The 23,412-nt window shown below is 46.6% G+C and overlaps 1 protein-coding gene across 4 annotated transcripts in view; it reads left to right on the top strand.

Annotated features, from left to right (window-relative positions):
- SLC39A11 (solute carrier family 39 member 11) overlaps positions 1-23,412 on the top strand; it is a 260,526-nt gene that overhangs the window by 180,403 nt on the left and 56,711 nt on the right. For all 4 annotated transcript variants that reach the window (XM_034789978.1, XM_034789976.1, XM_034789980.1 and 1 more), the window contains one exon: positions 14,172-14,241. In XM_034789978.1, coding sequence (XP_034645869.1) covers positions 14,172-14,241 — 70 coding nt within the window. The remainder of the gene's footprint in view (positions 1-14,171; positions 14,242-23,412) is intronic.

The raw sequence follows: 23,412 nt of genomic DNA, 5'->3' as shown, positions 1-23,412 counted from the left end.
CAGCCGTGTTAGTCTGTATCCGCAAAAAGAACAGGAGTACTTGTGACATCTTAGAGACTAACAAATTTATTAGAGCATAAGCTTTCGTGGACTACAGCCCACTTCCTCGGATATGCATCCAAGGAAGTGGGCTGTAGTCCACGAAAGCTTATGCTCTAATAAATGTGTTAGTCTCTAAGGTGCCACAAGTCCTCCCCATCCTGTGTCTCTGATATCCTGGGACCCAGGTGGCTATAACAACACTCCTAAAAGATGAACACCTAGTAAGCTGTATGGAATTCAGTCGCTCTGTCTCCGAATGAGGAAGAGTTGGGTGGTTGTTCCCAGAATTTGAACCGGTGGTTCCTTGTTGTCCAGGTATTTCAAACTTGAGCCCATCTTTCTGAGATAAATGGAGGGACGGAGATTGTTAGGGCCTCATTTTCATATCTGGAAGCCCAGTTGGGCACCCCTATCTGTATTTAGGCCTCTTGTGATCCATTTTAGGCACACAGGGTTGGAAATTTTAGCCCCTCCATGACTTACCCAAGGCTCATAGAGTGAATCAGTGGCAGAGCTAGTGGAGTGATCCTGCAGTCCTGACTCTGTTCCTTTAATGTAATCCGTAGACTCCCTGCCTCCCGTGATGAGACGGAGCCCTGGTCTATACTACAGATTTATGTCGGTATAACTGTATCGCGCGGGGGTGTGGAAAATCCACTCCCTTGAGTGATAAGAACAGGAGGACTTGTGGCACCTTAGAGACTAACAAAATTATTTGAGCATAAGCTTTCATGGGCTACAGCCTACTTCATCATATGAATAGAATGGAACATAGTAAGAATACATATATACATACAGAGAACATGAAAAGGTGGAAGTTGACATACCAACTCTAAGAGGCTAATTAATTAAGATGAGCTATTATCAGCAGGAGAAAAAAAACTTTTGTAGTGATAATCAAGATGGCCCATTTCAGACATTTGATAAGAGGTGTGAGGATACTTAACATGGGGAAATAGAATCAATTTGTGTAATGACCCAGCCACTCCCAGTCTCTATTCAAGCCAAAGTTAATGGTATCTAGTGTGCATATTAATTCAAGCTTAGCAGGTTCTCGTTGGAGTCTGTTTTTGAAGCTTTTCTGTTGCAAAATTGCCACCTTTGTTTGTTACTGAGTGACCAGGGAGGTTGAAGTGTTCTCCTACTGGTTTTTGAATGTTACGATTCCTGATGTCAGATTTGTGTCCATTTATTCTTTTGCCTAGAGACTGTCCGGTTTGGCCAATGTACATGGCAGAGGGGCATTGCTGGCACATGATGGCATATATCACATTGGTAGATGTGTAGGTGAAGGGAGCCCTGATGGCGTGGCTGATGTGATTAGGTCCTATGATGGTGTCCCTTGAATAGATATGTGGACAGAGTTGGCATTGGGCTTTGTTGCAAGGATAGGTTCCTGGGTTAGTGTTTTTGGTGTGTGGTTGCTGGTGAGTATTTGCTCAGGTTGGGCTGTCTGTAAGCGAGCTCTGGTCTGTCTCCCAAGATCTGTGAGATTGAGGGACACTCCCCAGTGTAGATAGTGCTATGTCCATGGGAGGGCGTCTCCCATCAACATAGCTACCACCTGTCGGGGAGATGACGTACCTACGCTGACAGGAGAAGCTCCCCTGTCAGCATAGGTAGTGGCTTTACTAAGCACCCCTGCAGCACTGTAAGTGTAGACAAGCCCTTAGAAAGGTCACGCTGTGCCCTGGTGCTGCCCTTCCCAGGAAAGGGTTAGCACCAGAACTCATGCTACTGAAATTTGAGCCTGGTCACCCGTTTTTATCAATTCTTGCTGGTCTCTTTTCTGGCTTAAAGGACCCAGTTAAACAATCTGATTTCTCCCATTACTGTTCCCGTCAGACCCACCATCCAGATCAGCAGGATTCAAAGGCATATTTGTTAAGTGATGTTCATTGGCTTCTGGTGTTAATTAATTTTTGGGTTATCTCGGTGTAACTTCCAGAATGAAGTTTTTAAGCTTCGTTCCTCTTTAGTGGCATTCAAGTGTGTGTGTACGTTAAGAGAACATCTGGTTTATTGCTACAGCACAAAGAATTGTGGATCTGTGAAGCAAAGAATTTTAAGCTCACATCACTGAGTGGAAAAGTATCAGAACTAATCCCGCCTCTTCCCAGCCCCTGAGGAGCAAGGTGGACGAATGGTTAGGGTGCTAGCCTGGGACTCAGCAGTCCTGGGTTCGATTTACAGATTACCTCTGCACAAGCTACCTCGTCTCTCTGTGCCTCAGAGTTCCCCTTTGTCACAAAGGAAATAGTACTCCCTTCCCGACCTGTGGGGATCATTGCATTAAAGACTGGGAGCTGCACAGACACTCTGGTAATGGGCGCCAAATACGTTGCTAAGATGGACCTGTGCAGTACACGGAAGCTGGGGGTGTTTTGCTCCCCAAGCAAAGATGCAGAGGTTTCTTAACAGGTAACGAGAGACTTTGCTAACTTACAAGTATAATGGACACTGGTTACTATACAATTATTCAGTATTACCCTTCAGTAATAAGTATTGGGGGTGCATGGCTTGGCACCTCCAAGAAACCCTGTGGTAGCAAACGTGTTTACAAATCAGTGCTGTCAAGCAACCCTACAAAAACAAACCAGCTGGAACAGGTGCATGCGTGTGTGCGAGAGAGAGAGAATCCATTGACACTGCTTCTCCTGCAGGGCGAGATCTTATATGCAACTCGGTAATAAAGAAGCTCAGGGAGATTGCAGTGTTGACACCATCAAATTATCATAATTAAATGTGATACCTGTATTAATTATGCTAGCTAGGATTGTGGGGGAGGGAATGGGCCTCTTAATTAGGGGTTTGATTTAACATCTGAGCCATTCAGAGTCCTTGGATATCCCCAAATGTATGCGAGGTAGTATTCTTCAGTCATATTATAATAGACCTTAGCGAGAGCTTTTTAATCTTCAGAACGTTTTACAAGCATTACTTCTCACAACTCCACTGTTAGTACTGTTCTCCTGATTTGACAGATGAGGAAACTGAGGCAGACACACCAAGACTTGTCCAGAGCCAGAACTGGGGTTGTGACTCATGGATTCCTGGTTCTCAGTTTTGTGCTCAGACCACTAGCTCTTGCGCCTCGGGTTTACAATGTGCCTGGTATAAGGGCTTTACCATAGGAGTGTGTTGCCTCATGCCAGGTGTGCGGAGCACCAAAGGAGATTTTTTTATATATATTACTGAGGGCATTGTGCCAAAAAATTTTAAATTCTGCACCAAAAATTTTAAAATTCTGCAAATTGTATTTGTTAATAAATAAATGGAGAGGCTCCAGCATGGCAGTGGGGAGCACAGACCACTGGCTGCACGAAGGTGGAAGCTCACCGTGCAGCCCCCCACCCCTGGGACATGGACTCAGCGGTGAGGCTGCACCCAACCCTGACATAGCACAAGGCCTGGGCCTGCTCCAGAAACACCCTGGGGCCCTGCCTATCTGCACCAGGTGTGGGGCAGGTGGGCTCAACCAGGCAGGATCCAAGTGTGAAGGAGCTCAGTGTGGGGGAGGGTTCTGTGCGGGACAATCGGGGTGCAGGCAGCTCGGGGGGCAGTGTCTAGGTGTGGGGGGATCTGGATGCACAGAGGTAGGGGTCTGGGTGCAGGGAGGCTCCAAATGCAGGGGTTGAGATTCAGTGGGGTGGGGTTCAGGTATGGAGTGCTAGGGGGGTTCTGGGCGTATGGGGTGAGGTTTGGCAGAGGGGTCTGGGTATGGAAGTTCCAGATGCCTGGGGGTTGGGAGGATAGGGGAGCAGCACCCCATACAGTGACCCTTCCAGCCCGCAACTGCAGAGCGATGGGGACAGGAAGCAGGGGAGGATGCTGAGCTTCCTGCAGCTGGGGGAGGTTTCTGGGGGTGGGTCTGACACAGCCCCAACCAGTCCTTGCAGGGGAAGAGGAAGTCCCGTCCTCTCCTTCCTCCAGCCCAGCCGGGACTAGCAGCTGATCCCGGCTTAGGGTAGGAGCCACTGGCTGGGATGTCCCCATCACCGTGGTGATTTACCTCTCCTCCAGCTGCTCTGGGTGTCTGACACAATGTACCTGCACTGCTAGGGAGTAGTGTGTGACTGCTCTTGCAGCTTCCCTGTCAGAAAGTCATTTTTCTGCAGGGAAGCAAAGAAATCTATGGGGGACATGAATTCTGCACACGTGCAATGGCAGTAATATTTTTATTCTGGAATAATATTTGTATTCTGTGCCTGGTGCCATGTTGCAGTGGGAGGAGCTGTGATTCTCTTGTAGACTGTAGTTCGAAGCGTGACTGTGAATATACCACCCTCTGTCTGTACTGGTCTGTTTCCTGTGCATGCCTAGATTCAGTCCTGCTTATTTTATTGAGGAAAAATCAGTTGTTTACTTCTCCTTACTCCTGGTAGCCCTGCAGAGCCAGCACTGCTACGGCAGAGTGAGCAGGGCACCTTTCCTGAGTGCCACACCATCTGCAGAATTGCTCACTAACTTCTGGTTGCAGCATCTTTACCCTGAGGGAGACGTCTCCATTGTGCCCTAACTAGATGAGTGATCCTGGAATGAGATTGTGGGGCTGGACATTAGACAGAACATCCCTTTACTTGTAAACTGGGCATAATTTGATCTGGAGTGCCTGAGAGGAGACAAACATGGAACCGCACCTGAAACTCGGTTCCCAGCCTCTAATCACACATTGAAGTCATGACATGATCCAGTGTGTCCTGTATGACTTTATCTAGAGTTCTCCGATGTTTGCTGTGAGCCTGGTGTGCGTGTAAGGTCAAAGTGCTCTGAGCTCATAAATGTGGTGGGAGGGAGATGGAGTGATGAAGGACCTGATTTCAAGCCTATTGAGGTTAATGTATAGACTCCCACTGACTTGCGCGGGCTTTGGGATCAGACTGAATGTGCGTGTACCCTGAGTGTCCAAGTTCTGTGAAATTGTGCTTGCCACGCTCACTTGCGAACATCTACACTGCAGTGGTACTCCATGCCTCATACCCATGTACCAAGCTACCACCAGTCACTTGTTAGGTTATTCTGTGTAGGGATCCTTCAGCGTTGTAACTATCATGATGTTTGCTGTTCTGAAACCTTTGTTCTGGATAAGGAACTAGGTTGCAAGCCTCTCTCTGCAAAAACATTGCAATCCCAAAAGGCTTGTAGGTGATCCTGTTGTTTTCGTGCAGGATTGGTCCATGATCCCGGGTTAATGCATTATAACGGGTCGGCAACCTTTCAGAAGTGGTGTGCCGAGTCTTCATTTATTCACTCTAATTTAAGGTTTCGTGTGCCAGTCATACATGTTAACGTTTTTAGAAGATCTCTTTCTAGAAGTCTATAATATAGAACTAAACTATTGTTGTCTGTAAAGTAAATAAGGTTTTTAAAATGTTTAAGAAGCTTCATTTAAAATTAAATTAAAATGCAGAGTCCCCCGGGCTGGTGGCCAGGACCGGGCAGTGTGAGTGCCACTGAAAATCAGCTCGCATGCCGCAGGTTGCTTACCCCTGCGTTATAAGGAGAAAACATCTTGATGTGTAAAACCATGCAAGCCCAAGAGAGAGGCAAAATCCCATTGTTGAGGCTAAATAAGCACTCTCTTGGCAACAGCTAAGATGGTTGTCTTTTGCTTCATTTTTCTCCTGTAGCTCTGGTGAAAGGTGCCAGATTGACAGCATGGAGCCTGAAGTCCTTTCTGTTTAGCGGCACAACAAGTAGGCTGACCCTACTGCCCCTCTGCCAGTGCACATGTATGTAGCTTCTACGGCAGCATCTCCTGCTCTTCCAGTCCTGGAGTGCAGGCTACCAACTGCACCAATGTCATAGAATTCTAAAAATCGGAGAGGGGGAAAGTTCTCCTGCGGGACGTCTCCTACAGATTTGTCCTGTCTGCTTGTATACCACCCAAGTGATGGTGTTTGCTCCCCTTCCCTTGGGAACCTATTCTATTTGAGTAGACCCTTTGCTGTTAGGAATTTTATCCAGGCATTCAACCTAAATTTTCCTTTTATTTTAATTATACACCCCGAAAAGTTTCTCCGTGTCATGGGTTGCCTACAAGATGGGTCAGTGATATAGATCAGTGCCTTCTTTTCCTTGCTGTGTCTAGGAACTTGGTTTCTGAGATGCTGTCTCAATGGCAATCCAGCATGCATTAGAAAGCTGGCATCAGGGGAGGGCTTGGAGCCATGTTTGGGAAATGAAGCTAGGATAGTACATAAAGAATTGAAAATGAATTCACATCAAAAGCCGCCAAACCTGGCATAATTTATATTTAATCACTTATGTTCCCCTTGGTGTTGATGATGACATGCCAAGCACATCTTTGGTTTACGAGCAGTCACACCACCTCTTGAAGCTGGAGTGAGTGATTGCGGTTTTCCATTCAGGCAACATGAGGGAACACTTAAATGCCCCTTTGTTTAGTGATAGCAAAGGAAAATCACCACCGAAGGACTAGACCGCATGTAAGCCTGGCAGTGGCTGGGTCATGTGGCCCAACGAGTTCCTGGGGGTCTGATGGTGCAGGAGCAGGGGACTGATTTGATTGCAGCTGTGTGTGTGTGAATGAAACAGAAGCAGCAGAAACACCTTAGAAGCAGACAGAGAAGGCTGCAAGGAAGCCGGAGAAGCACCGGGAGCGAGGCAGAGAGAGAGCTGTTGGGCACGAGGCTGGCTGAAAGAGGATTAGAACTGTGAGCAAAGAAGCTGCTGTTTGATTTTTCCCATGTTCCAGGAAACAGGCTTTTGCACATTCTTTATAGATAAACAGGACTGCATTAAAGAAATGCCTGATCATCATCAATTTCTCCTCCTAATGGAAATAGCCTTTTTCAGCGTCTTGCAGGTTAACTGCTCTGGCCAAAAGAGTAACAATAATTAAAGACGTGGGATTGTCTCCAGGGTTGGAGATTTCTGATTGCACCTTATTTTTTTTTTCTCTTTCTCCCTCCAACCCTCTGGAACTTATTGCAAATGTGAACTCCCAGCCCTGTAAAGTGGGAGGTGTTCTGGGGAAGTAGCTACCTGCAAATGCACATTGAATTTCACCACTCAGTATTGTAGGTTTTCAGCTCTTCACAGTAGAGACCAGCATTGGGGAATGAAAGGCATAATACATAGCGATGAACTGTTATGGTAAAGAGCAATGCATCTTGGTGTCTGAGCTGTCCTGGGGTCCAGAGATCCTTAATGTAACACTCCAGCAAGTAGATTAACCAAGGAACTTAACAGCTAGAAGTCAAGTTATACAACCCTATACTTCTAAAAGCCTTTTCAAGGGAAGTGGTCTCATTCTGTGAATAGTGAATCATGTTGGGAAGCTACAAGATTCTCTCTTGGGCTGAAAAGGGAGCCAGCCTCACGTACATGGCACCACTTCCTGTGTGAGAAGTAACCTCATGTCGCCACAAGGGGGAACAGGTGTTGCCGGGGTTGCTGTGTTGTCCCGTAGCTCAGACTGCTGCAGAGAGAGGGGAACATCCAGTTGCTAAAACCAGTCAATAGACATGCAAGAGGAACCGGAAAGGGAAAGCTTCTTTCCTGAGTGCAGGTTGAGGGGAAGAATTCCCATTGAGCCCGGCTGCAGTTCACCTGCAGGAAAAGAGAGAATGGTGGAGGTTGGGGTAGTTCTGCCCCTATCAAGGCAGTGTAGGCTTTTGGGTGAGGGAGATGTTACATCACCCATTTCACCTTACAGGGAGCCATCTCTCAGGCAGGGCCCTATCCTCCCCTGGAGGGCTGTTCAGTCTCGGTTTCCTCCCAGCATGTCAACCATTTGGAGACTGCAGGAATCCAGCATCAAGGAAGCACAAATTAACGTGCAATAGCTTTTATCCTGTGCTCTTAGGAAATGTTCCACTTTGCTTATTGCCTTTCTTTTTCCCTGCTCAGTTCGTCTGGCTAATGAAAGAATCAATCACTTAGTTCCCATTTGCCAGAACCTTTCCAGAGCTCTGCCAAGCATGGGAAAGGCAGCCTAAGGTCGAGTAATTGTGTTACAAGAACCTGCTAGAATCCGCCAGTTGCCTCGGTTTGAATTGCGGGAGGAAAATTGTTCACAAACACAGGTTCTTAAACTGAGTTTTTCAGGGTTTTCTTTCTAGCTGATAATCATACAGAAACAGCGTGGTGCAAGCAAATATCACGGCTAAGCCATGTTTATGATGCTTTTTATTATTTGTATCATTAGAGCGTCTGGGAACCTCTGTCATGGGCCAGGATCCCATTGCGCTAGGTGCTGTACAAACACAGAACAAAAAAGGCAGTACCTCCTTCACAGAGCTTCCAGAAAACACACTAGGTAGATACAGACAGGAGAGGGTACAAGAAATAAGGAGGAGACAATGCTGGTCAGCATGACAGGTAATGTTCTCAGCACACCAGCAGCCAAACATTGTCAAGGATTTTGAAGGCTTGGTTGTTTTTTGCCTGGGGAGCTTTGAAACCCATTTGTTTTTGTGGCAGTGCCTTGCGCTCCCTTCAGTGGGTGCTTCACCTAGGCCACCTATGTCAGCGGAGTTGTGAGCAGTAAGCACCTCTGTATCAGACTGGTATTTTGTGTAGGAGTGATCATGCACCTTTACTCCAGGTACTTCAGAAAAACGCAAACCATGTAACGTATGACATCTGAAGGGAAACATGAGCCACCGCTGCGCCATCGCAGACAAAGAGCGTGTGTACGAAAACAGTCCACGTTAAAAATACGATGAGACTCCAGCTACCAAGGAATGACTTATAGATATGGAGTGCTCAACTAGACTGGGATGATATTTAGCTGTGAATGACACACTCGGAGTATTTTTTTCATTCCTATTTCATTCCAGTTTTTCCAGCTACCTAGGAGAATTCTCCAGTGGCAGAGGAAAATCTGAGATTTAGACGACTACACACACACACACACACACACACACACACACACACACACACACACANCACACACACACACACACACACACACACACACACACACACACACACACACACACACACACTTTTGCTGGTGCCCTGAAAAATGTATTCGGCAGAGGAAACGTTCTCAGTTACTTGCTGTGATAGATGCCATGCATTTAGAAGGCTTCTCCCACTTCTCTCCTGCATTTCTGATCACTGAGTTTCCCAACTTTCCAATAAAGAGGATACTGAATGTTCTTTGCTGAGTGTGAAAAGGTCCCCGTGGACAGCTGACTGTCTCACAAAAGCCTTAGAAGAGAGTCCAAATTCTGAATGAGCCCTAGAGACTGAAGTAACCTCTTGACCCTCCTCTCTGTTCCTCATGGGGAGGAGTATTGATGGGGCCGTTCCAGCGAAGCTGATGTGGTCACCATTTTTCTACCAGCATTAAATTCCCTTCCAGTTTGGGTTTCTTGAAACTGGATCTGTACTGCTCCTGTTGGACTGGGATTAAGTGAAACCCTAATTATTTTAATTTAGGGTTTAGTTCTGCCAATGTCGCTGAAGCATCTGAATGACTACCACATACAATAGATTGGCAATAACAAAATCCCTAGTGGACTGCATGGAGTTTTGGGCTCCATCACCCGGTCGCCCTTGTTGCCGGTAATCCAATGCCGGTAATTTTTACCAAGTTATAGGAAGTTCTGCTCAGAGTAGAATTTTTTTTAAAGGGAAGGGAAGGATATGTGGTAGTTGATGTTGTGAATGTCATTCTAGTTATGGTGGGAAAGTGTTGTCAGACGACAAGGTTTTGCAGTATTTCCTAATGGCCGTTGACTTTCGATGTCTCCAATCACCTTTGGAAATTTACTTTTCCATGTAGGTCCCCTTGTTGGTGAATTCTTTATCCCTGGCTCTCTTATGCTTCGGTCTGGTCTTTGTGATCTGCTTGCCCCAGGGAGGAACGCAACGTTGCAGGTGGTCTTAGGCACAGGTGCTGACTTTCAAGTAGCTGGGCCTTGATCCAATTCATAAGAGCTCCAAATCCTTTCAAACTCCTAGCAAGGCTCTGCTCCTAAACCCCGATTATTGCATTTTTGTGTATTTAACTGCTTCTCGTTGTAATGTTTGAAAGGTTCATGTGTTGTTTACAGAGTTTTTGTAGCTGTGTGAATCCCAGGATGTGAGAGAGACACGGTGGGGGAGGTAATACCTTTTATTGGACCCACTTCTGTTGGTGAAAGAGAAGCTTTCAAACTACAGAGAACCTGTCACGTTCACCGGCAGAAGTGGATCCAATAAAAGATACTATTGTCACGGCGTGTGGGGGAGTCAGGGCCCTGCCCCCCTCTTCCTGGTATTCACCGTGGCTCTCAGCCAGCCAGTAAAACAGAAGGTTTATTAGATGACAGGAACGCAGTCCCAAGCAGAGTGTGTAGGTACAACCAGAACCCCTCAATCAAGTCCTTCTGGGGGGTTTAGGGAGCTTAGACCCCAGCTTGGGGTTCCCTGCGTTGCACCACCCAGCCCAAGACTGAAAAAAACCCTCCTCCAACAGCTCTCTTCCCCCCCACCCCTCTGTTCCTCCTCTCCTTTGTTCAGTCTCCAGGCCAGAAGGTGTCACTTCTCCCAACCCCCCCTCCTGGCTCAGGTTACAGCTCAGGTAGCTTCCTTCAAGGGAAGTCCCCCATCCCCAATGCAACCCCCCTGCAACATTCCCAGGTCAAATCCGCCCCGCTCCGTCACAACTACCTCCCCCACCTTGCATCTTAAAGGCTCATATGTTTTGTAGCGCTTCTAATAGATTTGTATTGCAACGGCCTGTGAACACGCCTCACGTGAGCTGTCTAAGGCAGTGGAATCAACTTCTCTGTAATCTAGAAGACTAATACACCAGACAACATTTTCATGTGATTGCATAGGAGAAGTTGCTCCTTAACCAGCTTCAGTATTCTCAGGGTGTGGCTACAGAGCAAAAAACTAGCAACAGAGCGTCTCGGAGCCCGGGTCAGTTGACTTGCTTACACTATGGGACTAAAAATATCAGTCTAGGCATTTGGGCTCTGGTTGGAGCCTGAGCTCGGCGAGGGAGGGGCGTCCCCCAAACCAGAAAACTGGGATTGCTTATTTGCCTGGGTCTTAAACTGTAATGATGGTTCTGTGCTTCCCTTATCCTTCTGCCCTTGTATCTAAGTCCTGTGTTTGTTTGGCCTCCAAGACAATCGTATCTGAGCACCTCCTCAACAGTGAAAATAGAAACAGCCATCTTTTTCTCTCCCTTCCTTCCCAGCCTGTAGAAGAAGTAGCTTGGTTTTGTGAAACATTCTAGAGAAGGAAGAAGGCTGGTTTTGCATTGAACTCTGAACACGGTGAGGTTGATAGCACGTTATTTTTTCACTTAACCTTCCGTTGTGCCTGTTTGCTTGTCTGTAAAGTGGGGATGATCGTATTTAACTGCTTCACATGGGGGTTGCATAAATGAATATGCTTAAGGTGCTTTGACATCAGCTACAGAAGAGGCTGAAGAAAAGTGGTGATGTTTTGTTCCGTGGTCGCTTTTTCAATATTGCAAATAAATTCTCGGCTCTGCGTATGTGCACGCCACATGTATTTGGGTGCACGTGCATGTCATTATATCCATTCTATTTGCATCCAGGACGGACAGGCAGGAATTAGGAAGAATGTGGGGTGGAACTATTCAGGGCTCGGACAGTATGTGAGTTGCGGGAGGGAAGGTAGTTATGAATCTGGACGGTGATTAATTGAGAGACTTTCAGATTCTCTCTTCTCCCAGTTGTGAGTGTAATGAGTCTGTGGCCACTGCCAATTTCTGTTCTTCATTACCTTCCTAATTTTACCCTTTGGTAGAGCACCTGGTCCACAGTACAGCTTCCATCCTCACTCTGCGGCTTCTCCACCCAGCAAGCAGTTCCTCACGCGCCATCTGTTGATCTTAATTCCCCATTATTTGTGTTCCAGTGCATGTGCAATGTGTGCTTCTCTTTCATTAATTTCACCAGCAAGTTTCTTTCACTCCTTTTGACTCCCACTTCAGAGCGTGGTAATTATTGCTTTTTTCTTACCCGGTGTCTAGGCTCTTTCCATAATTTAATCACGTCAGCGCTTTGGCTACTTGAGTTCTGCCCTCTGGGAGATTCACTTCTGTTCCTGTCACAGCTCAGAAAGGTAGCACCAGACTTGCAGCCATCCAAACCATCTCAATGGCTTCATTCAAGGACACAGCTCTGAGCCATTAATTGTTTTTAAAGTGGAAAACCCCCAAACAGTTTTGCTGAACCACCCACCCTGCTGTGTGAATGTGAAACAGGGATGTAGCTGCTAAGCCCTTTATCATCTGCAGGTGCAAACTATTTGGAAGTAGCAGCATTGTGTCAGCTCTCTGTTCACATCTCATGTTGTCTGCATCTATTCCAGGGGGGATATTCTTAAACACCTTGTGGAGCCTCTATTGGCATTCCACACAAGGGTACTATCTATCTGGCTTTGGCATTGTAATGTGCCCATCACATTAGTGTTGGATCTCAGGTTGCAGTAACTCCGTTTTACTCAGTGGAATTACCGTACAACAGTATTATTCATCAGTGGACACTTAAAGATTTATAACTCTGTAGCCTTATGGTTAGGATGAGCTGGCTGATTTGGGGTTCTCTGGCCTTATCCTGTATCTTTGCCCAAAATTCAAACCAAAGTTTTAGAGGTCCCAAGACCTCTGTTTCAACTTCTGCATTTTCAGCTTGGAGTGGGGAAAGGGTGAAACGGAAACGCCCAAATCTATGGAACGAGCAGTTATGTTTTTCCAGCTGACTGGAAAGGTGAAAGACCACCATCGTCATGAAAAGACCCTGCTCCTCTGAGACTTTGAGCTGCAGTTTTCAGACACTCAAAGTTCAGTTAAGTTTCAGAGAAGTGTCCAGACTATTGGGAGCTTAATCAAAGTTCCGCCATCTTGGATGTTGCATCAAGATGCCTGCCCAGTAGAAGTCAGCCATTTTGTCTCTGTCAGAGGTTGTGAAAAACCCTCTTTTACTCCAGCGTCAAATTATACAAGTCCAATTTTATTTTTGCTCTCTCTCGCTTGGAGAGAAGCAATGGTAGACTGTTTAAAAAAAAAAGTGAATTGTAAAGAAACAAAGTTACATTGCTCTGAAACTGTAGAGAATAATTTTTGTTTTGAAAGAAGAAAAAGAATTGCTGGGGAGGGAGCGGTTGGGAAGAGTTTGTGAAGAAAATCGAAAAGGCAGGAAGTGAACTGAGAAGAATAGGCTAATTATCCGGGAGTTGCTGCAAACATCACTTCTGGGGCTGGAACCAAAGGTACATAATGATGTCAAATTGCAGGCCTCCTGCACCTGCCTGAAGGTCTAACCACCATTCTCTCCTGTTAGACTGTGTGGCCACTGTAATTAGACAGCTTTGTGACTCCTGTAGGAAAGAAAATGCACCTGCTAGAAGAGTGCCTAGCAGAGAGTTGAGAATTCGTGTGTTTCAGTAAGCTACCAATCAACCACACTGTGAATAGGTCTCTTATCTCTCTGTTGCTGTATTGTAGACGCAACATGTTAGGATGGAGCGAGGTAAATGAAGTTAGCTTACCGCAGATTTCTGTCCCACTACTTAAGGAAACAAGTCTCTATGAGCCACCGGTAACTCATAAAGAAATGTGCTTAACAACAGGAGCATGGTTTTGCCCAGGATGTGCCATGGGGCTTTGTTCCGTGTGTGTGAGAGAGAGCGAGAGCGTGAGAGTTCTCCTGATGATGAAAAATACAACATGGCTCTACAGAAACTGCCCAGCGCTCTTGTAGCTGTTGGAATCTGTAACATTTTGGACTCCGAGTGTAGAATACTGGACGGGGCCTGTGTGTGAGCATGTGTGGCATTTGTCTGACTGTATTTACGAGGAGGAGGGAATGTGCTGGTGGCAAAGGCTCTGAATTCTCCACTGAGAGCCTGACTGATTGATTTGGCATTTCTGTGGTGCACAGCGCCACAGTATCTGAGCACCTCATCTCATTATAAAAAGGAAAATAAATGACATGGGTTTAACAGCCATTCAAAGAAATTGGAAGATCAACCCACATCCCTGGTCTTGATTTCAGCACATTCATAGATTATAGGCCAGAAGGGACTGTTGTGATTATCTAGTCTGGCAGAGGCTTGGTCCATCTAGCTTCTTGACTGATCTGAGTTTTTAACTTGTGTTTCTCTCTCTCTCTCTCTCTCTCTTTCAGAGGGTCTAGCTGTTGGAGTTGGATTTGGGGCTATTGGGAAGTCAGCATCTGCAACTTTTGAAAGTGCCAGGTAAGCTACATGGGTGTGTCTGATCCTGACATTTAAAGCTTTATGCACACTCTTGCCTCTCCAAAATATTATTCTTGATCTCGGAATGGTGTGTGAAGCTTTACAGGGTGATTGGAGATAGGCGGATGGGTTAGTTTAAATTGGTCTGGAAAACAGAAGAAATTCTTACTGCTGTTGGACTTTTCTGTTGGCTGCAGTTGAAAAGTTTTTATCAGCGATGCCCACTCTCTGCTTTCCACTACTGCTCCAGTAGGCCGGCAGACAGAGCTGAGGAGTTGATAAGAGGACAGTGAGCCAATAGTATTTGCCTGTTTGGAGGTATCTCTACACTGCGACTGGCCCGTGTCGGCTGACTCTGGCTCATGCGGCTTGGCTACAGGGCTGTAAAAGAGCAGTGTAGGCGTTTGGGCTCCGAATACTCTGCAGCTTGCAAGATTGGGCCCTCAGAGAGATTCTTGCTGGGCAGATGTCCTCCGTTATGGAGGCTAGGTCCATCGACGGCTATCAGCCAGGGTGGGCGGGGATGGTGTCCCTAGCCTCTGTTTGCCAGAAGCTGGGAATGGGCGACAGAGGATGGTTCACTAGATCATTACCTGTTCTGGTCACTGCCTCTGGGGCACCTGGCACTGGCCAGTGTTGGAAGACAGGATACTGGGCTAGATGGACCTTTGGTCTGACCCAGTCTGGCTGTTCTTATGTTCTTTTGTGCTGCACCTTCCTGAGCTGGTAGGAAGTAGAACGCCAGGTTCGCTTGGAGACGCCGCTCTGTCATAGTGATTCTAGCCGTGACACAAGCCCAGACTTTCCAATAGCCATAGTCAGGTCATTTTAAACACATGGCATATTTTTGGAGTGGTGTTTGAGCACAGGAAAACTGAATCAGGGAAGGGTTTTAAAGAGCATACGTCTCTCCAGTGCGCACACCTGACGGCTAGGAATTGCTAAAGTGATGCTCTAATGCCCAATAAACGAGCACCTGAGTGACTCTGATGTTTGCCATAGAGATGTTCAGCCATCGAACCGTTTCGTAGTGCAGCGCTCCTCACCCCCCGCAGCCGCTGCTTTCCTTGGGAGTGTTAATGATTAATGTCAGAGATGAATAGGAAAGCTGTGTGCATCTCGGTGGGGGAGAAGCGTCGATCCTCCAGCTTTTTCCCTCTGCCCTTCGTTTAATAATATAATTTAGCTGCCTCCAATTTCCTCCAAGCCCTCATCAGCGCGTCTCCAGTGCGGAGGCGTTTGATTTGACATGGCTGAAATTCTGACGGCTTTTCCTACTCTGGGTGCCTTTCCCCAAGGTTTAGTCAGAAATGAATGTATCAGCTGTCAGTGGGACCTGCGTCCTGCTTTCCTCTCCTGCGGCCCTGCCAGGCGGGGGTGGAGGAGCTGGCAACTTCAGATGAATTAACCGAATAGACTGAAGGGCGGTCTTAGCGAGCAGCTCGCGTGTGTGGGCGTCGCTCTGTTGCATTGGGGACCTGGATGGGGGAGTCCCTCTGTAGTCTTTTCTGCTTCAGAAATGTGCAAAACGTTAAGCAGTTTGCCTAGGAGGAGCCTCTCGGCTTGCTTCCGTCAGCGTCGCCAGCCTGCTGTTAGGAAAATTTGCTCCCCCGAGGAGCAGGCAGTGCTGCGGGGTGATAACAAATCTGTTTAAACATGAGCATTCTACCCTCCGGGCTGCTCGCTGCTAAGGCCTGGCTCACACGAGTCATCCTGAAGATGACCACCATTGCTGCCAGCTCAGGGCAGGTCTGCGTGGCAAGGCAGAAAACCCTAGCATGCTATCAGCCCTCGGGCTCTTATTGGTGGAGCAGCACCTGTGGGAAACTTTTAAAGGGAAGAAGAAAGTCTCCAATGTGTAGCTAAGGTATAGATCAGTAGGCAGATACATGAGCTGGGGAATAAAACTGGAGTGTAGATGCTGGCCTAATCCTTCTCCTCAGGCCCGGCTGTATTAACTTACAGGAGATTGCCAAGCAGGGTCAGAGTCACAGACTACTCGCAACAGCCAATGGAGACATTTCCAGCTTTCAGCAAGAAAGGAATGGGAGAGGACATATCTTTCCCTTGAAGGCAGCGTTTCCCAAACTTTTTTGGCCACAGAACACTTTTTAGCCTATTACGGAACACGTCTAATGTTGTTTTGTAGTCGTTTGGTTTTCAAATAAAAAATTGCGTTATTTCTGCTCAAATATATTTTATTTTATAAAACAAAGCAAAAATACACATTTAAAATAACGCGAACTAACAATTTCTAACCAGGAAGCACATATAAAGTAGTACAAAAATCGAGTGCAAGAGTCAAAATTAAAAACAGTGTTCTACTTAAAAAACCCTGTTTTTATATATACACAAACACCAAACACATTAGGAAAATCTATTTTTATAAGCAGAAATACGAATTTGGATTTAATGGGATTGGTGTTTCTGTGTTCTGACAAATTTAAAATAAAAAAAATGTAAAGACCCTTTTTTAAAATGACGATTCTTTCAGGGAACACCTATTCGCATCGTGTGGAACACCGGTGTTCCGCCGAACTCAGTTTGGGAAACGCTGCTTTACGGGTATGTCTACACTGCCAAAAAACAAAATAAAAAAAAACGTGGCCACGAGTCTCAGAGCCCTCGTCTGCCACCCCGACCTCGCACTGCGGTGACCCATAGTTGTGTAGACATTCCCCTCGGGCTTGGAGACCCAACCCCCTCCCTGGTTTTCAGAGGCCAAGCAGTGCTGAGTCAATTGACCTGGCTCTGAGACTCGCTTCTGCGGGTTGTTTCTTGCTTTAAAAAGAAAAAGAGCCCTGCAGTTTTAGCTGAGACTTTAGTTGTCTCTGCTATTCCTTTCCAGCCCGTTTTGCACAGAGCCACCATCTAATTGAGTTGGACAGACGTATGTTTCTAGGGCAGGTTCTTTTCCCCCCAGAAGAGTTAAAAGGCACACGGTAATCTCGCTATCCTAAATAATGAATTTGGATGAGGGAGTCTTCCATCTCTCCTGTCTCCTGAAGGAGTTCAGTGCTATCACTCCTGCTTTCATGGACGTTCATCGGCCAGGCATCCTGCTTTAGGAGATAGAGGAAAATTATATAACCTGAGATAGCAAACTTCTCTTCAATTGGGAGCAGTAATGATGCTCCTCAATCCTCACCTCCAGTCTCCTTTGTAGTCCACTCCTGGGCTTCCACACAGCTCTGCCGATAGATCTCCGTCTTCACTTGCCGGTTTTTGGACTTCCCCAGAGCTGTGCCAATATATCTGAGTCCTTTTATGCAAGATCCCATTATTCCTGTTCAGATCTGGTCAGGCTGCTAATTTGGTTGGATTGTGGAACGAGTGGCAGTTTTGTGCTTTGGACCCATTGTTCACCAGGGATTGGGATGCTCATCTGCCAAAGGGCTTAGGCAGACTTTATTTGTATTTCCAAACGGTGTGTTGCCTAATGTTACTGAATGAGGGAAGTGGAAGCAGTCGTCCTCAAAATCCTCATTGCAAACGTAAATCAAGCCTGCTGCAGCCGGCCAGAGCTGGACTGCTCAGCTGATTGTATACATTAAATAAAGACCTGTCCGTGACTTGTACTATAAATACCCCTGACTAAATCTTAGGTGCTCTGGGGTGCTCCAGGGTGCTGCAGGTGCTCTGGTGGGGCGCTCCGGCGGACGCTGCTGTGGGGCAGGGATAGCTCAGTGGTTTGAGCATTGGCCTGCTAAACCTGGGGTTGTGAGTTCAGTCCTTGAGGGGGCCATTTAGGGAGCTGGGGCAAAAATCTCTCTGGGGCTTGGTCCTGCTTTGAGCAGGGAGTTGGACTAGATGGTCCCTTCCAACCCTGATATTCTATGATTCTATAGCTAATGGCCTGTTGATAGCTGTAAATCTGTGAGGATGTGTCATATTCTCTCTTGTCCCAACCCATTGTCCTCTCCTCCCGTTACAACATCTGACTCTGCAAAGTCTCTCTTTTCAGTTGCGTGCTCCTAGCCAGAGGGATCGCTTTTTGCTGTGGGGTGAGTCACTCTGTTGCACCTATCCTAGGGTCTGGACGCACTCAGCTTGTCTTCAGATATGACTTCACTGTCGAGTTAACTTGAGTTGTAGCTGCAGTCCCGTTCACACCCTTCACTTGAGTGCGGCCTTGCTTTTAACTGAGATTAGCTGGTTCCTCAGAGAGTATAAACTACAGCTCGAATGAGCACAACGCATCAGCTGCTAACACAACCCTGCTGCAGTGTGGGCTCAGGCTAGTTCCGTCTGAGTGGTGGCGCAGTGCCTTCCCACGATTCTCGCCAGGTGCCCAGAAAGGACAGGCAAGTGCTCCCATACTTCACTGGGCAAGAATCCTAGAGCAGCTGAGCTTTCACTGCCGTGCTAAGAAGCATGGGAGATGCCCCCAGAAGTCTAGCGACACACATGTAGCATCAATGTGGACAAAGCCGCTCGAGTGTTCTTGTCTGCGTGCCTGCCCTTGCCGGCGCTAGGCTACCTCGAGAGGAGGAACTCGACTTAACTCTGCAGGGAAGACATATCCAGTGTGCCCACAGTACTCCCAGCCCCTGTCAGTCCCAGATGCCCTCCACAATAGTACACAGCACTTCCCCGTAAGTACGCCTAGTCCCTGTATGCCTGGGAAGCAAAAGGCAGAGAAATGAGTCAAATCCAGACCTCCTGCAAGGCATAAAATAAATCGTCATCGAACCCTTCTGGCTTTGTATTTGAATTTTATAGCAGAGACTAACGACCACCAAGCAGTGCCTCCTGCCATTCATTTAATAAACCCACCTGTTACTTGCAGTGGCTTGGGGTATGCAGCACATTCAGCCTGCGAAATAAGCCTCAAGGCTTTTCTCTATCGTAGCGCAAAGAGATGTTGCTTCACAGCAGCCTTATTACTCCCGTATTTTTAGAGGGAGTCCCAGGCCTAGAGCCGGACGTGGATTTCAGAACAGCCCAAGTCCCTCTTTCGGCTCCATACAAACTGCATGTCCTCGGATTCTCGAAAGAGGCAAAGTCCACATCAGGCGGAATCAAAACCTTAAATGCAAGAGAACCTCCCTGACAGGACATGTGTCTTATATACAGAACCACCCTGGAGCCATGATCAGAATAGTCTCCGAATGTTTCTCAGAGGACTGAGAGTTACAGATAATAGAACAGTATTGGTCTGAATGTGCAACTCTAGGCGTATAGGAAATTTGGATCCATACGAGAGAAAAAATGCAATATACTGGTTTATAGAAACCTTCTCTCTAACCTTTAGAAATAAAAGGCTCCTCATAAAGTCTATAGAGACTCCTGAGATGTGCTAACAAAGGGGCTTTTTTCTTCAGAGACTGTTCAGTAAAAGGGAAGAAGCCAGGAGCAGCTGGTTCTTTCTCTGTATTTAAAGCAGCATTAATCATGTTAGATGAAAGCTGGAATCTGGTCCATGAAGAATATCAATGCAAATTTAACAGGCTGCAAAAGAGAAGGGAAAATAACTTAATCACCATCAATCTGTTTAACAATGTCATCTGCCGATAGAACAAGGCCTGGCTTGATCTAGTCGTTTGTCCTGGAGTATGTGTTGAAGGGTCCAAGAGTTTTAAGTCGTCGCTGAATTTTGGGGAGAGGAACAATGCTGCCCTCTCTCCAGCCACTGAGGACTGTAGAGAGGCAAAGCAAATGTTGGGTTAGCTAGCAAATGCAGCTAGGCAAGAAACAATCTTCTTGAACTACTTCCATCTATATAAAGTCTAATAACAGTTGAGGCAGTGGAACAACTGGCCAGGTGTGGAAGTGGACTTGCCATGACTGGAGATAGGTAAAGATGGGACATCCTTCTGGCAGGATGAAGATAGACGGAGGGGTTCCTTTTAGCTCAAATGGACCTACTTGTACTTCAGAGCAATCAGCATACTGGGGCATAACAGACCAATGTGGTGCTGATGGAGTTTTTTATAAATCTGTGGGTATTTGGTTTGGTAACTTCTACTAGAACATAATGTTTAACTGCCTTTGTGCTGAATAATAATCTTGCCTTTTGCGGAGTGGCCGTGCAATGCAAAAACTCTATAAGCTATGTCCACAGGGAAGTTCTCTATGGCGTGGTACTGAAGTGCTATCCCCTCCGAAGTGAAAGGCAGCAACCGTTCAATAGCTCAGGACCGCACAAGTCCATGTATTAGGAAGTGACACATACTTTGTCCAACAGAGAATGACGTTGGAGTGACTGATTTGGAACTTGCCTAGGAGAATGAATTTCACTTTCCCTGAACTGGCATAAATGCCTCCTCGGGATCTTGGATCATGGATTATGACGACCTGGGTCATGTGGCATGTCCATTAGGCTTCTGATGTGAGGTTTTAAGTTATAAACCCTGATAAAATACCCCCAATCAAAAAAAAAAAAAAAGGGGGGGGGGGGAAATAGGTGTTTATTGGATAAAAACTGGGAAAACACCAGCAATGGTTACATGTATCTAAGGGCTTGTCTACACAGAGCAGTAATGTGGACTATGGGGGTGTTGTTTCTAAAGCGCACAAATGTGTTGCGCATTAATTGTTCCATGTAGTCCAGCGGCTCTCAACCTTTCCAGACGACTGCCCCCCTTTCAGGAGTTTCATTTGTCTTGCAGACCCCCAGGTTTCACCTCACTTCAAAACGACTTGCTTACAAAATCAGACATAAAATACAAAAATGTCCCAGCCTCACTGTTATTGAAAAATTGCTGACTTTCTCCTTTTTACCATAGAATTATAAAGTAAATCCACTGGAATATAAATATTGTACTGACTTTTCAGTATATAGAATACAGGGCAATATAAACAAGTCATTGTCTGTATGAAATTTTAGTTTGTACTGATGTGGCTAGTGCTTTTTATGTAGCCTGTTGTAAACCTAGGCCAATATCTGGATGAGTTGATGTCCCCCCGGGGGTACGTGTAACCCTGGTTGAGAACCCCTGGTGTGGATGCTGCTGGTGCACACACACTGAAAGTTCCCTAATGTGCTTTAACATTGTGCTGTTTTAATCAGTAATAGGTTAAGGCGTATGAGGAAACGTTACGAAGCGATTACTCATTACAGTATACAAAGAGCTCTGAAAAACCTTGATTTTTTTTTTTTTTTTGGACATCTACATACAACTCAAACATTGCTGAAAAGAAACCCTGAAAAAGGAAATTAATAAACGCTGAAGAACAGAAGTTCTATATATCTTGCAATGTCATACCCTCCAACACCGGGCTCTGGCTTTGTCAGTACTGACTCATAGGAAAGAGCGCCACCTATTGTATCATTAATGCTGCAGCTTTTAGGCTTTGCTTGGCAAACTCCCATGAATTAATCCAACCTTGCTTAGCTTGTGAGATCTGTCAAGCTCTTAGTATAAACTGGTGTGTCTGCAGAAATGTTGTTTGTTCATTTAAATTAGGGAAAGGGAAGAATTAAAATATTGCTCTCTGCCCCCTCTCCTTAAAAAAATCCCTTGGATAGATCTGGCCAAATCTCTATTGCAAGATCATTTTCTTTTTCTCATGCAGCCATGAAGAACCTCACTGAACTGTTCCCAGAGGATTGCAGTACTTGATCAAAAATTAAACATTCTTCAGCTCAGGAATAGGTTGAGGGAGAGAGTGAAATTGAGTCATGTGACTTAAGGAAAATGCTGCCAATAGTTATATTACGAGCATTACACACAAGAGCTCCAGGTGGGGAGAATAATTCTCAGATTCCTCCCCAGGCTCCATGTGGCCTTTCATAGGGGGGGGGGGGGGGAGGAATGAGCTGTTGAGGGTAGTGATGGAAAAAAACCAGCACAAGCCGAGAGGATATTTTTGGGCCTTGCTTTGCCTTCTCAAAAGGTCAAGACCACCTGTTTCTAAGTCTCCATTCTGTTCTCCCACTCACTGTCAAGGTTCAGTTCTTAGAATGCTCGATTTAATTTGCAACCAAGGTAATAAAGATCTACCCTCTCCGTGAAGGTCCATGGCGAGTTAATCTTTTACCAGCCAAAATGGAAATCCTGGGTCGTTCAAAGGGATGGCTATGGCAGTGAGGTGCGGCTGCTATCCTCTCTAGGATGCCAGCTGGACTTTGGCTCCAGGTGTTTAGCAAGTGAAGTGAGTTGGCGGTGTATGTGAGAGGAGGTGGTGCCCCCTCCCTTTATTTCTAGACAATAAGCATCCACATGGCAAAAGCCACCACCACATGTGGTATTCATTGCTGACCGTCTCAGGGAGAGGCTGAGGGCTGAATAGTCTATGGGGAACCTTCTCTCCCAGCTTGGTGATCTCCCAGGTTGGCTTGAATTGTACTTGCTGGAGTTGTGGCTGGGAGGTAGTATCTATGTGTACAGCTTCCATCACGGCAGTGTTTGAGCTCTGCACTAAAGTATTTATCTTCCCAGCAGGGAGGTATTTGCCTTTTAGAGACTGGGGGACTGAGGCACAGGGAGATTAAGGGTTGGATCTCAACACCCTCCACTCCAGGTGTGGTCAGAGGTCACTCAGCATGTCTGAAAACCCAGCCCTAAGTGACTAGGCCAAGGTCACACAGGGAGTATGTGGCAGAGCTGGGACTTGAGCTCAAATCTCCTGTTTCCCAGGACTGTGCCTTAACCACAATGCCATCTTTCCTCTTCTTCCCCCAAGGGCTTGTCTAAATGAACAGTTGGTGAGTGGCAAGCTAGCGTGCGAATCTAAAGAGCACTAGCGTGCCATGGGCTAGCTGTCAGTGTGGACCCTGCTGCAGCCCAGTAAAAGTTCCTGTTTCAGAGTGGAGTAGATCAAAGTGCACTAGGGAACTTGCAGTGCACGGTAGCAGGGTTTCCAGGGACACTTAGTGCACGGCACCTGAGTACGCCGTGGATTCACACCCCAGCTTGCTGCGCGCAAATGGTTCACCTAGACAAGACTTAGAGTCTTGATCCAGCAGCTTTCAGTGGCGCTGAGTTATTCTCAGATGCATATTCTCCTGGAAAAACAAACACACACTTGCTCTGTGTGTGTGCTGCACTTTCGGATCCCAGAGCAGTGTGCGAGCCCGTCACAAGAGGGGGACCAAAGACTAGAGAGCGGGGATTGTGCTTCAGAGGGAACCGCTGCCTGTTGCAACAGAAGAGAGCTTGTGCACCTGCTTCCCTTCAGGTTGAATGATTCGTGCCCATCTGTGGGATCACACATGGCTTATCGTGT

This window comes from Trachemys scripta, chromosome 14 (genome assembly GCF_013100865.1).
Source record: "Trachemys scripta elegans isolate TJP31775 chromosome 14, CAS_Tse_1.0, whole genome shotgun sequence".
NCBI classification, from domain to species: domain Eukaryota; kingdom Metazoa; phylum Chordata; order Testudines; family Emydidae; genus Trachemys; species Trachemys scripta.
Note: the sequence above shows the minus strand (reverse complement) of the source record. Positions and strands in the feature narration are given on the sequence as shown.